This window comes from Acomys russatus, chromosome 4, assembly GCF_903995435.1.
Source record: "Acomys russatus chromosome 4, mAcoRus1.1, whole genome shotgun sequence".
NCBI lineage: Eukaryota > Metazoa > Chordata > Mammalia > Rodentia > Muridae > Acomys > Acomys russatus.
In genome coordinates this window covers 14961524-14976186 of record NC_067140.1, presented here as the reverse complement: position 1 = coordinate 14976186, position 14663 = coordinate 14961524, and the positions used below count along the sequence as shown (strand labels likewise).

At 49.1% G+C, this 14663-nt stretch overlaps 1 protein-coding gene across 1 annotated transcript; it reads left to right on the top strand.

Annotated features, from left to right (window-relative positions):
- The first annotated feature begins 9370 nt into the window (after window positions 1-9370).
- Tp53rk (TP53 regulating kinase) lies at window positions 9371-11767 on the top strand. Its single transcript, XM_051143811.1, has 2 exons — window positions 9371-9700; window positions 10978-11767. Exons 1-2 carry the CDS (start codon window positions 9433-9435, stop codon window positions 11454-11456), a joined length of 747 nt encoding a protein of 248 aa, XP_050999768.1. The 5' UTR covers window positions 9371-9432; the 3' UTR covers window positions 11457-11767.
- The last annotated feature ends 2896 nt before the right edge of the window (window positions 11768-14663 follow it).

Genomic DNA, 14663 nt, shown 5'->3' with positions numbered 1-14663 from the left:
TGGAGTCAAGCCTGGATACTTTTGCAATGCCCTGACCAAAATAACCAACAGAATTGGCTTACAGGAGAGAAGGTTTGTTTGGCTCATGGCCTTAGGGGGATTTCAGTTCACCACAGCAGGAAAGGCATGGCGGAGTTCATACTGGCAAAAACCCATGTCACAGACAAGTCACATCACGAAGGAAGCGGAGGGCTCTGGGCCAAAGTGAGTGGTGGGACTAACCTTCAAAGGCCCCTAGCAAACTATCTCCACCAGCCAAGCTTCATCCCTAGTCTCCACAGCCACCAAAAAACAGCCAGCAAGTCAGACATTTGACTCACAGGAACCTGTGGGGGCATTTAGGATGCAAAGTATTGCGTCCTGTTCCTGGGAACTGGAGTATCCTGCTGTGGCACTTTCAACCATCCATCCATTCTGCCTCGTGGCCAGTCCCATGCGGTGGGCTCTACCTTCCTGTGTGGAACTGTCACCATCACCAGTTCAGCAGGGGCTGCTCTGCTCCTGTGGCATCATCCATAGAAGTTGTGTGACTGGACCAGCCTACATGTTTTTGGGTTCCGTGGCTCGCTTTATGCAGGAGGCATGTATGCCTACCTGCCACCGTGCTTGTCTCTTCATTTGCCCCTCCCAAGGAGGAAGCACCTTTCAAATGCATCCCAAAGCTCCCTGCCCGCTGGCATTCGAGGCCTAGGGCTACTCGCTTCCCTGGCTTCTCTGCCAGGTGTGATAGAGACCTAGAGCTAGGCTTCTCACAAGTGGAAGATGGACAAACTGCCATTTGCAGTCTGGGTATACAAGCTGGCAGTGTCAGCCTCACTCTTGGTATCCTAGCCACGTAACCATTCTCGCTGACCAAGCCACTTGCCGCAGTGTGAGGTGCCCTATGGAGCCGGACGCCTGCCTCTCCCACACACACACCCCGCCAGGCCTCCAGGGCAAGGCTCTACTGGACCAGTGTTGATGCCCACAGGTGCTAACCCGTGGGGCCTGCGCGCCTTAGATCAGCTGCCTGTGAAGGACCAAACCTCAGCCAGGACCGTGGTGTGCTCGGGCCTCCTCCCCCAACCCTTCTGCCTGCCTGCCTGCCTGATGAATCCTTGCTCTCAAAGTTTGCCACTCTGTACACACCATAAGGGGATTAATTTTGCTTTAATCATTAAGTTTGCAGTAATGTGTTATGGGATGATATACAGCTAGGATGTATTTCATCACTATTGATCACCTCAACTGAAAAAAGGAGAAAATCACCTAAAAGGAAAAACTATGGGCCAGCTGTGTCTACATACACAACTGGGGGGGGGGGGGTTGGCGGGTATATGCAGCAGCAGGCATGCAAACCTGTATGGCCTTGGACACACTACAAATCTGATTTATTTATTGTGTCTCCCCACAAAAAAACCTGAAGCCATGTGAACAGGAACTTTTAAAACGCCTCTTGCATTTTATTCCCTGCTCCAGCATGCGATTCAGAACAGAATTTCAGGGTTCTGCCCTGTACACAATGATCAGTGACAGCCGTTGAGGAATGTTGCCTTCCTTCTAGTCACCTAAGTACCAGCTTAGAAAGTTTCCTGGTGTTGACCCATAAAGAAGACCACAGTCAAAGTGAGACAGGCAGAGGGACCTAACCCTCCCCAGGGGCACTGAGGCAGGGGCTAAGTACCATTAAGCATTGTTAAATACTGCTCAGTGCTGTAGAGACTTAGTTTTGATATGAGATTTCTTTACGTTTCTATTGTAAGCACTGTCTAATTTTTTGTTGCTGTTGTTTGTCTGTTTGGGGATTTTTTTTGTTTGTTTTTGTTTTTATTTTTTTTCTAGTGAGTAAAAACCATTCTGAGCAGGCCATTCAGGGCTGTGAGTGGCAGCAGACAGGTCCCTCCCTCAGACCTTAAGCCTGGCAGAGGAGCCATTAGCTGAGCAGTCACTTCTCTGGCAAGTGACCGCGTTGCACTGATGACAGGCTGGCTGTTTTTGGTCACGTTATGGTCACTCCGAGGACACTCACTGCAGCGAAGCCAGGACTCCTGCCCTGGGAGGCCTTGTTCCAGTCAGGACTGCTCCAGATGTCCTGCCGCAACTGCTGCTGAAGGCAGAACGTAGATTTCTGTATTCTCCCTCAAAATGGGACAGGGAACCCTTCCCCAGTAATTCAGAACTCCAGAGGTGGTGAGGAAGACATGGGGGAGACGACAGGGGCCAGTAGAAATACAGAGAAGGTCATGAAGAGCTAGGATGAGGGACTACGGCCCTACTTCTGGAAGAGTTCCTGGGAGCTGCTGAGTCCTGAGGATGAGGGTCACAAAGCATCCCAAGGGCCAAGGTTCCCAAAGCCGCAGGCTAACATTGCGGTAAGAGCTGAGGGCTGCTGCCCAAGGCTCCAGTAGCCACAGCCACTCTGGGAGCTGAGTCTCCTGACACCTGATAGTATAGAATAAAATATGCTTTCCCAGTGGGAAACCACTCCAACGTTTAGAGATTAATAAAGAAGAAAAAAAAAACCTTTAATAATAGCACTCACCTGATTCTTACATTCTGGCCTCAAGCCACACTTTTTTTTTTTTTTTTTTTTTTTGTTTTGTGTGTGTGTGTGTGTGTGTGTGTGTGGTTTTGTTTGTTTGTTTGTTTTTTGAGACAGGTTCTTTCTGTGTTCGCCTTGGCTGTCCTAGACTGGCTTTGTAGACCAGACTGGCCTCGAACTCACAGCAATTCACCCCTCTGCCTCCCGAGTACTGGGATTAAAGACGTGAGCCACTATGCCTGGCTCACACTTTCAACAATTTAAACAAGCTACCAAAGCTATTTCCTAAAGTCGTCAGTGTTGCTTATTCAAATATTTCCCCATAAGAGAACCTGGATTTGATGACCCACTGAAGTCTGTCCTGGTGTGAGGTCCCCTGAGTGGCACGTTCTTTGATATGAAAATGGCCCTAACGGGCAGTTGTAAGTCAGGCTTGTCCTCTTTTGTTATGGGAACGGAGCCTACCTGGAGGTCAATCTTAGTGAACAAGCCTTAACATAAGCATAAACTTCTATTATGGCACAAGACTGTTTCTAGCAAGCCTGGTTAGTTCACTACTTCACTTCTATATATTGAGGTTATATATTGTTGAGGTTATATTGAGGACTGGGCTAAGTTCTATCTCAATTAATCTAATTGTGCTAACTTTATGTACACTCACAGGCTAGAGTCATCGGAGAGGAGGGAGCCTCAGTTGAGAATTGCCTCCATAAGACTGAGCTGCAGGCAAGCCTGTATGGGCATTTTCTTAATTAGTGATTATTGTGGGACAGCCCAGTTTATGTGGGTAGTGCCACCCCTGGGGTGGTGGCCCTGGGTTCTATAAGAAAGCAGGCTGAGCAAGCCAGTAGACCGCAAAGTGAGCCAGGCAAAGGGAACCAACCCTCCCAGGGCACCTAGGCAGGGGCTAAGTACTATTAAGCATCGTCTGCAAGTTGCTATGGCAGAGGGCTCCTGGATCCTTTTTGTTTTTGTTTGTGTTTGTTTGTTTGGTTGGTTGGTTGGTGTGTTTTTTGCTTTTTTGGGTTTTGTGTGTGTGTGTGTGTGTGTGTGTGTGTGTGTGTTTTGGCTTTGGCTTTTGTTGTTCAGGAAGAAGGGCAGAAAGCTGAGAGATGCCAGGCTAAGTTACCAACAATGAAAAGAGAAGAGGTACCAAACTTTTTTCCATAGAGTTGAGAGCAGCTGGAACTCAGAACTCATTAGCTCCCTCTGGAAAGAGTCCACCTCTGTGAATTAGCAATAACTTAATTCAAAAGAATGGTGGACAGGGCTTTACTTACTGAAGCCTACACTGACATAACTGACCCAAAACTTAGGTTTTTTGTTTTGGTTTGGTTTTGTTTTTGTTTTGGGGGTTTGTTTTTGTTTTTGTTAACTTTTGAATTTTACTTGAGACTTCTCTGGATTATGGCTGCAATTGAGATAAAACATTTGTTCAGGGCGGTGGTGGCACACACCCTTAATCTTTAAACACAATGTGGAAAAAAAAAAAAAAAGCAGGCTGATCTCTGTGAGTTCTAGGCATGATCCCTTGCTGATAAGTAACTTGCAGAGACAACCTAGGATTTAAAATGACAATTTTTTCCATTAAATTTCCTAAGTAAGTTCCTTTTTCTTAATAATAGATTATATGTCCTTATACACATCAATTTTAGGTTTATGTAAGGAAAAATGTCACTGCTCTAAAAAGGCCAGCCAGTCTCCTTAAAAGTGGAGCTTCCCTTGGGAGCTGGTGCCAAAGGGTTATTGGCCTAAGATACACATTCTGCTTGTCTATGGAAGAACCAGGGTTGGATGGGGAGACAAACATGCAAGCTGCGCGCCTCCCACATGGAGAAGCCTTTGTATGCTGAGTTGAGGTGTCACTGCTCTGGCAGCCGGCTTATCTCTCTAAACCTGAGCTACTTTCACAGAGGACAGGTGGCAGTCACACCAGATGCAAAAAGACTCAGAGGACTTACAGGTAACAAAGGACACCTCAGTTTAGTTAAGTCCCAAAAACTCAAAGACGACAATTCATATACATAAAAGTGTAAGCTTAATGCCTCTTCTCTTGCTCAGGGCAACCACCGGCTTGTCTCTAAAATGGGATACATTTTTTCAGGAGACAGGTAGCGGCCTGGCCTATCCATCAGGCGCCACAGAGCCTAGAGAAGGACATTTAGAACCATACAATCTTCTTTTGATTTCAATTAAATAATGATTGTATGTAATTTGGTAATGGTAATATTATGCTTCCTCTTTGAAGGAGGTCGAAATCAAATAGACCTGGAGGAAAGAAAGACTGCTAACTTAAGTCAGTCTATATGTACAGGAACCAGCCTTGATCGTTCCGGGCATCCTGTGTACCTCATGCATTTATAGTTTTAGGACTGTACAATGCTTGTGAGAAATTATATATTTTCAGAAGAACAGAACTGGATACTGAGGCTGCATCAGCCCCGACAGGACTCATCCTCCAGCATGCTGAGATGCTGACATCCTGCATTCTTCATGTTCCATCCACAAGTGCTTCCATTGCTGCTCATCAGCAGAACAGAACAGCTCCCAGGACAGCTTTGAAGAAAACTCCTGATTAAGCCTGGAATTTTCTAATATTTAGGGACTAGACCACAAAATGCTATCTCTAACTTGTTTAACCATTTTCCCATCTTTATTTGGGCCCCTACATAGGTATTATTTGCCTCAAATCAGCCTGAAGAAGACTTAAAAAGAGAAAGATGTCCCATTTCCCTTAAAGGGGGTTGGGTAAAGTTTTGGGCTATGGATGTTTATTTTCATTGGGAATTAGTTATGCTATTATTGGTCTTATTCAGAGAGAGAACAAGACTGGACTCATGGATTTTTCTCTGATAATATAGAAATATATGGGGATGATAGGACAAAAGGTAGATTATTGAATCCACTCTCCAACTTAAGGCCTTAATTGTTACTCACAAGGCTATTTTTAATTCATTGGTATAGAATATTATATATTGATGTAAAATAAGTTTATTTTTAATTCATTGTACTATTCAATTTTATGACAAGAATATATACCCTAGGTTCAATAGATCGATCAAATAGAATATTTAGATAAGGTCTTCAAGAACCTCAGAGACCTACAGAATATGGCATTTGAAGAATTTTTTTTTACTATTTTGAGGATTCTTTGACAATGAGACAGGTTGACTCCTGGCAACACCCAGCCTGCCTCAAAGAAGGTAATGAGCATTGAGGAATCTCCTTATGGAGATGGCTTCAGGTATAGCAAACCAGCCACCAGGCAAAAATGTCCTTGTTTTCTGCCACAGACAGAATTCTGCCTGAAATAGGCAAGCTTGGATGCAGGTGGAGCTGACAGCCAAACTCTGCCAAGGCAGGGTAGGCCAGTCCTCAATAGTCCCTGCTTCACAAATATGTCTGTCAGATATACTGGACCAGAAGGCTGAAGATGATGCTCCAACATGTTGGAGAGTTTTGGGTGACTGTTCAGACAGCAAAGTGTCCCTGTCATTTTTTCATTTTGGAAGCTGTTAACCTGCACTTCCTGTTTACTCAGGTAATTAACTTTATTCCTTTTCAAGTCTCTGATGGGACATGAGAATAACATGAATATAACGGTTGCTTTGTGGTTCTTGTGTATGTATATTGTATATTGTTGTAATACTATAAATGTATAGGTAAAAGGATTTTTTTATTATTAGACTAAAAAGGGGAATTGTGGAGGAATGTCTTGAGTGGATGTAACAACTGTTAATAAAGCACTGTTTAGCCAATCAGCGGGGCAGGAGGACGGGAAGTGGAAGGCGGGACTTCCAGGGGAGGTGGGAGGAGCCTAGAGGAGTTGACAGCTGACAGTTAAGAGTTGATGGTTAACAGTTGACAGAGAGTTGGAGGAGAGAAGCTGCCCGAGAAGTACCAGATTGGCAAGTGCTTGGGATATATGTAGTTTATGAAGAGTAGTTTATTTTAGTTTATTGTTAGATTAGTAGCAGTTTAGATTCTGCCCTGCATAGTGCTTACAGCTTTGAATTACCTTTCAGTCTCTTTGTGTCAGTTACTGGCTTCCTAGGCCGAACAGATACATTTTATTATAACACAACAGGAACAGAGAGTGACACTGGGCCTGGCTTGAGCAACTGAAGCCTTAAAGCCCACCCCCAGTGACATACTTCCTCCAACAAGGCCACGCCTCCTAATAGTGCAACTCCCTATGAGCCTGTGGGGGCCATTTTCATTCATACTCCCACAGCAGTGTTAGAATTCTAGCAAGGATGAAACACACGAGCTAGGAGCGCCACATGTACAGAGCTAGCTGTGAGGTGAGCTCTCACAGCTGCTAGTGACAGTCCCTGTCCTGGACCCAGTCACTGTTTGCTGCAGGCCTTCAGCCCATTTCCCTTCCTCTTCCTGAACATTTCCACATTCTTGGGACCCCTCCCCATGATAGAAGACACTGGCTGTCTGTAGTATTGGCTCTTGTTCTCAGCAGGACACTTGCCGCTCCTGGAGGCATGTGGCTGGCCAACCCACTTCTCACCAGCAGGCTCTCGCCCCTACCACACTCCTTTCTGACATTTCTTGGGATGAGGCATGAATACACATGGCTGGTGTTCAAACTTGCGCCTGACTACCGGAAATAACCAAGTGAAGAGGGTTCTTGCCAACCACCCCTCTGGGCTTCCTGCTCCCCTGTGGCAGCTGTGGCCCAGCCTGTCTCCCACCACTCCAGGCAACACATTTTCTCACTCGGTGCCTTTAAGGTCTCCACCCTCAGCTCTAACTACCTTTTCAGCACCCAGGTACACAGAAGCCTTCAATGCCACCTCATTATTTGGCAGAAAGAAAGAAAGAAAGAAAGGAAAAGAAAAGCCACAGCAGGGCATGGTGGCACATGCTTTTAGTCCCAGCACTGGGGAGGCAGAGGCAGGTAGATCTCTGTGAGTTCCAGGCCAGCCTGGTCTACAAAGCAAGTCGAGGACAGCCAAGAACTACAAGGGAAATCCTGTCTCGAAAAACTGAAGAAAAAAAAAAGTCACAAAAAAAGATAAAATTATTTTTAAAAGGTCAAAGTTTGAATTTAAATACTACCCCCCCACCCCCACCTCCCATACCCAGTATCACTGAGGTCTGCAGTCTCCTGCTTCAGACTCTGAGCGATGGGATCACAGATATGCTCTGCCCCTCTCTCCTTTTCCTCCCCCATCCCTAAGACATTCTGCTCCAGCCCCCACCTCTGTTGCTGCGGGGGGGCGGGGGGGAGAGTGGAAACCACACAATCCTCTGCCTGGCCACTTGTTACACAGTGGGAAGTGGGCGTCAATCAAGCAGTCGCACGGCCAAAACCAAAGGGAATCCGAGACAGGGCTGGGAACTGGAAAACCTGGGCTGATAATATCGGACTCCTTCTCCTCAGAGAGGCCAGGGGAAGTGACCCTGGACTTGAGGATAAAGGTTGTCTATGGGGTTCTAGGTGATGAGGAGGGTCTGAAAGCCACGCCCACTCCCCACCCCACCCCCACCCGCCAATGAAACAGCAGGTGCAAAGGCTCTGGGCAGAGGGAGTATGGCGCGGGGAGGGGAGACTCTAGAGAGGGAGGGTCTATAAGAGCTCCTGGGTTGAATTAAGGTTTAGGTCTTTATCCTCGGCTCTGTAAGGAGTCTTTGAAAGGTTTGATGCTGGTTTAAAGAGCTAACCCAGTCTGACGCAGCAAGCCTGGCTCTAGTCAGCGCCTTTGCATAGAAGATTTCTAAGGCAAGGGTTCAGATGGCTTTGGTCACCATAGAGATGGTCCTGTGGACACAAACAATTATATAACGTAGCTACAAACTTGAGCACTGGGGGTTACAAATGGAACCGGTTCTCGGTAAGGTTTGCTGGAAAACAAATTCTGCCCACACAAAGGGTCTGATGTATGAAAGAGACCCGTCGTGAGTATGAACAAAAGGCAGGGACCACAGAGCCAGGATGCTGGTGCCATAGCAACCCCGGACCAAAGGGTTCTCCTCTGGTTTTTTGGTTTGGTTTTTTAAAAATGTTTGTGAATGCTCTAGCTGCATGTACACCTGATGGCCAGAAGAGGGCACCAGATCACATTATAGGTGATTGTGAGCCACCATGTGGTGGTGGGGAATTGAACTCAGGACCTCTGGAAGAGCAGCCAGTGCTCTTAACCACTGAGCCATCTCTCCAGCCCCATTTTCTGTATTTTCAACAGGGCTCCAAGGGTTGTGAGGCAGGGGCAGGGAGGTCAGAGGTCATGTGTAGGGGGCCCCTGTCCACCAGCATCGCGGTTTCAGCCTATTTAATTCTGATAAGCCCTCACCCCAGCAGAAGCAGGCACCCTCATTTTGAAAATGAGGAAACCACAACTCAAAGGGATGGTGCTGGCTGCTGATGCTAGACACTAGTGATGTCGCTGGGTAGAAAACTCGGTCTAGCCTCTTCCTCCCTCCGGGCTTACAGAGCATGTTTCCATAGATTGAAGAGGGAAGATCACGAGTTCGAAGCTAACTTAAGCTACACCGTGAGCCCCTGTCTCCAAAAAAGAAGAAAAAAAGAAAAAGGAAAGAAAGAGATGGGCCGTAACAGAAAGGAGCAGAACGTCCACAAGACAGTTTTCCCCAAAGGACCTTCAACTTGGAGACAGGTCCCAAAGCCTGAGCTTCACCAACGAGCTTCCAGAGAAAGCCGAAAAGTGAGAAGCTGTTAACCGAGTGTTGCCGAGCGCTCACGGAGATAGACGAAGAGCTGCGGGAAGAGCCAAGTCGCGCGTCCGGAGAGGATCGGCTGAGCACGGAAAGGTCGGAAGGCGGAACCACTCCCACAAGGCGAAAGTGTGCTAGGGGCGCAGTTTCCCTGCCGGAAGAGGCCGGAGGATTTCCGAAGCGAGCGGAAGCGCCTGCCAGAGTCTGAAGGAGCCGAAGGGATGGCTGGCGTGTCCCGGGAGCCGGAGGCGGAGGGGGAGGCCGAGGCGCTGGCTGCGGCGCGCGAGCGGAGCCGCCTCTTGCTGAGCGGCCTGGAGCTGGTGCAGCAGGGCGCCGAGGCTCGCGTCTTCCGCGGCCGCTTCCTGGGCCGCGCGGCCGTGGTGAAGCACCGCTTCCCCAAGGGCTACCGGCACCCGGCGCTGGAGGCGCGGCTCGGCCGGCGGCGGACGGTGCAGGAGGCGCGCGCGCTGCTCCGCTGCCGCCGCGCGGGTGAGGCGGACGGGACGGGGCGCGGGAAGACGGACGGGTCGGGACCGGACGGACCGGCTTCCGAGTTCCGGGGGACGGGACGGGTCAGCAATGCTTAAGGACTTAAGGCGTCGCGCGGGACGCCATTCGGCTTGGTTCCGCAGCTGTCTCTCAACTTGTGGTCTAGCGCCCAGAGCCTCAGTTTCCCCATTTCCCCGGCTCCCGCCTACCGTCCTCTTTCCATTTGATAGTTGGAAGCACTGGGTGTACTGACAGGCGCGTGTGTGGAGCCAGGCTCTCTGGATTCATTTTCTCCTCGCGCTGCTTCCCGAATGGCCCTTGAGCGAGTTGTTTGGCCCCAGTTTCCGTGTGTGTAATGGGAGTCCCAGGGATGTTGTGACCATTAAAGGAGGCATATGTGTCACATGTTTGTATGCTGACATAGCGTTCAATAAACGTCTGGTTTCATTGTGTCAATTAAAACCATTGTATCTTTAGAAACCATTTAACTCCTTACAAAACAAACAAATAACAACGACAAAAAACTGTCCTCCAGAGAAACTGAGGCACAAAGAGGGAAAGTGCCCAAGGTTCCTCAGCTACCAGGAGGCCTTGTCTGTGGCCCAGGCAGACAATACTTTCTTGCCCTGGCAGCATTTATGGAGTTAGAGTATTCATATTTTCTATTTCACCTTCTTTTATAAGTTTTACCAGAGGGCGATGGTGGCTACCTGGAATCTCATTGACAGGTCTCTAGTTTCTAGAAATTGTCCTGAACGTGGTTGACATTCAGGAGAGACTCCTGGAGTTCACTGGAGGTATTGTTACCACGTTACAGTTGTGGAAACTGAGGCATAGAATATCTAACGGGACCTTGAGTTTCACAACCACTAAGGCGGGAGCTGGGATTTGAACCCACGCAGCATAGAGTCTGAGATGACACACGCTTAGCCTCCTGCCTGCATCCCTGTCAGGTAGAAACTGCTCAGACTGGAAGATGCTTTCCGTCTGGCTTCCTGTTTTGTTTGTTTCTTTTTTTTAGGGGGTAGCAATGAATTCCAGCCCTAAGGAGGCTTGAGAAAGGAGGAGCAAGCTTTGACAGTTCCAGACTCAGCCTGGGCTGGTCTCAGGCAGTAGTCCGGAAGGCCTTAAGCAGGGCAAGCTTCTGGATGAGTTGTCTCGTTCCCCACAGTATTCCTAAACCCTGTTCCAAAGCCAGCAGATTGGGACTGCGTCCCGCTGTGCAGCTGAAGCCTGCCTTCCTACAGAGCGCGCACTAACGCGGGTGTCCATTGCAGGGATCGCTGCCCCGGTTGTCTTCTTTGTGGACTATGCTTCCAACTGCTTGTATATGGAAGAAATCCAAGACTCCATGACTGTTCGGGATTATATTCAATCCACTATGGAGACTGAAAAGGACCCACAGGGCCTCCTGGGCTTGGCCAGGAGAATCGGTCAGGTTCTGGCTGGAATGCACGACCAGGACCTCATTCACGGGGACCTCACCACCTCCAACATGCTCCTGAAGCGGCCCCCGGAGCAGCTGCACATCGTGCTCATCGACTTTGGCCTGAGCTTCGTGTCAGGACTGCCAGAAGACAAAGGCGTCGACCTCTATGTCCTGGAGAAGGCCTTCCTCAGCACCCACCCCAACACCGAGCCTGTGTTCGAGGCCTTTCTGAAGAGCTATGGCGCCTCGTCCAAGAAGTCCAGTCCGGTGCTGAAGAAGTTAGATGAGGTGCGCCTGAGAGGGCGAAAGCGGTCCATGGTCGGGTAGCACAGCGCTGTGATGCCTGGCTCACGGCGAAGAATGCTGTGGGTGCGGCTGGACCCCAGCAAGGCTGTGGGGTCGTTAAGTGGTCTGTGATCGTGCTGTGCCACCATCGTCTGTGGCTCACTGTTCTCAGGGGTTTATTGTATATAAGGTTTGTTCTAGGCAGAACTGGGTGAGTAGCCCAGGCTGGCCTCGAACTATGTAATTGCGGATAACCTTGAACTTCTGTATCCATTGGAGTATAAGTGTGTGCACACGCCCCTCCCCCAAATACACATACATATAATTACACATCGAATAAATTCTTAAAATATTCTTGAGAGTTGTAGTATAAGGATGAAAAATATAGTACTTCAACATTTCCTTTTATAGGGAAGCAGGCTTACAGCTTCCAGCCAGCTGGGACACACGGCATTTGTGCTGCTCTGCATCCGCAGGTCTTGAAGCTCATGTAGGTAGGGAAAGGAGATGGCTTATACCTCAGGCAGTGGGAGGCAGAGCAAAGACGGTGAGGGGTCTTGTGAAGTTGGTAAGTTGGGTCTACAGAGGCTGAAAACGGGTTGTTGTGTTGTTTTTTGTTTGGTTAAAGATTTATTTATTTTACATAGATCGGTGTTCTATCTGCATGTACACCTGCACACCAGAAAAGGGCACCAGATCTCATTTATAGATGGTTGTGAGCCACCTTGTGGTTGCTGGGAATTGAACTTGGGACCTCTGGAAGAGCAGACAGGGTTCTTAATCGCTAAGCCTGACAACTGAGTTCCCATAAGACCCAGACTGTGCTCCATTTACTACAGCTGCTGCCACCTGAGGGCCCTGCATGTGACAGATGGCCAGGACAGGGTGAAGATGTCCCTTCCTAGGGAGCTGTTACTAGTACAGATTAACACGGCCTGCTCTGCTCACAGCATGCCACTGTGCCAGGAGCTTTCATAGCCAGTTGTGAAGCACCTCTCAGGACGTCCTCACTATAGTTGGGTGGTGGGCTAGACACAGGGAGCCGGCCCAGGAACACAGGGAGCAAGAGGTGCTCTAACCAGACTCCAGAGCTGCCGTTCTTTACCTGAGTTTTGTTTTCTTGTGTGTGAAAAAAAGTCTAAAACTACCCCAAGCTCTCCTCAAGTTTGCGTGTGTGAGCCACCACCCTGGCTTTCCACTGATTTGACAAGAAGTGAGACGCTGCCTGTGACTGAGTCTAAGACATTGATATTTGTGTAACATGTTCAAAGTCTTCTAAGGGCCAGAGGAGCTAGCAGTAACTTTTTCAACATTACTGAGAAGGCCTGGCCTCAGTTTCCTCGTACACAGCTAGGGTGGTCGCGTGAGGAAAAACGCCTGTCCGATGAACACACGCATCAGGTTCTTGGACCTGCTCATTAGCTCACCACTGACCCCTCAGCTGAGCAGATACCACTTCTGATCATCACCCTGGCAGACACTTCCCTGATCACTCTGTGCCACAAACAAGAAAATGGGTGGCTCTTCCTGCCCTAATTTGTCACCCATTCTCTCACCCTCACCTAGGAGTTGCGTGAGCACTTTGGATGGACCATGGGGCTGCCCCAGCAATGGGAAAGTCCCTTTGACTGCCCTGGGGCCCCAGAGCACTGCTGAACACTAGAATTTCCTACCCTCTGGCCTTGCATTCCTCTACACTCAGCAGACAGATGGACACTTTTTTGAGAGGAATTTTTAAAAGTTTACATTTGGGGATGGTGTGGGGTGCACTACTGCATGTGGAAGTCAGGGGACAGCTTGGCCCTCCTTCCTCCATGGGGGTCCTGCCTATTGAACTTGCGTCTTCAGGCTTGGCAGCAGGCGCACTTAACTGTTGAGCCATCTTACTGGACCCTTTCCAACCTGTGCTGCTCTAACATTAGGAAATTTCCTGGCTTTCCAACTTTCTCCTTGCTTGTGGCTGAGGGCCTGGACACCACCCTCCTGCACCTCTGGGCCTCATGTCCTCATCTGGAAAGAGATCAGGCAGGGTACCTCATTGTATTGGCTTAGGTCCCCACTGCTATGCAGGCTTCTGAGTCACGCCACACAGGAGAGGGTTAGGAGAGGCAAGCCCAGAGGTGGACCAGCAACACCCTCAGCTAGCCCTAAAGCTATGCAGCCAGATAGTTGTCAGAGATGTCCCAAGATGGGGCAGGGTGGCCAGGATTTTGGTATCCCACATCACAGACTCTCCATTGGGCCTTCCCAGAGTGGAGCAGGAGCTCGGGCAAGGCTACCGCCCACAGGTGGGAGACCCACATATCCAGTGGTTTGACTGCTGGAGGCTGGCTGCTGTCCCTCCCTGAAACCCCAGTCCTTCCTTAAAGGGGAGCTGAGTCAAACACCAGTATGCACGACAAACACAGATGACACCATTCATGTGGAACATGGCCAGAAGGCTAGGCACACCACAGTGAGCAAGTGTTGTCATGAAGCCACTCAAGTGGTCTTGTTTATGGAAACTAAAGACAGGCTGTGACAGTCCATTGTAAACTGAGTAGCTTGCCAGTTGGTTCCTGCTTTCCTCACCAGAGAAGCTGCATTTCTAATAAGTTCTGAGGAGAAGCAAGGGATGCCAAGAGGAAAGCTGGAAATGCATGCTGGGAAGGCAGGAGACAGCTATCGGTAGCATCTTCCAGATGAGGAAGTTGAGTCAGCTTTCCCCTCAGCTGCCTACAGAGCCAACCCCAGCGCCACTGCACAACGCACCATTTGTCTGGGAACTCGTTAAAGGAGGGTCAGGCTAGTCCTGGAAGGAGGGGTGTGGTGTGTGCATATTGGCTGGGCCATGAGGCTCGAGGGCAAATCTGTAAAGATGCCTTCTGGAGAGGATTTGGTTGTGATAGAGTACAGTAAGAATTCTCTCCCTGTCCAGACTCCAACATACCCCCCTCAACAAGTTCTGCTTTTATTTGTTTGGGGGGATGGGCAGGGTTTGAGGCAGAGTCACACTACGTAGCTCTGGCTGTCCTGGAACTCACTATGTAGACCGCTGTGGCCCTGAACTCATAGCGATCTGCCTGCACCTGGCTCCTGAATGCAGGGATTAAAGGTATGTGCCACCATGTTCAGCAAAAACTCCTGTTTTTAAAACGTGGTGATGACTGGTGGTTCAGCAGCCTTCTTGTCATCATGAGGCCACAACAAAGGTAAGGAGTCAAGAAGAGGCAACCGATGGTGTGCAGAGGCAGATGGGGAGCAAACCTG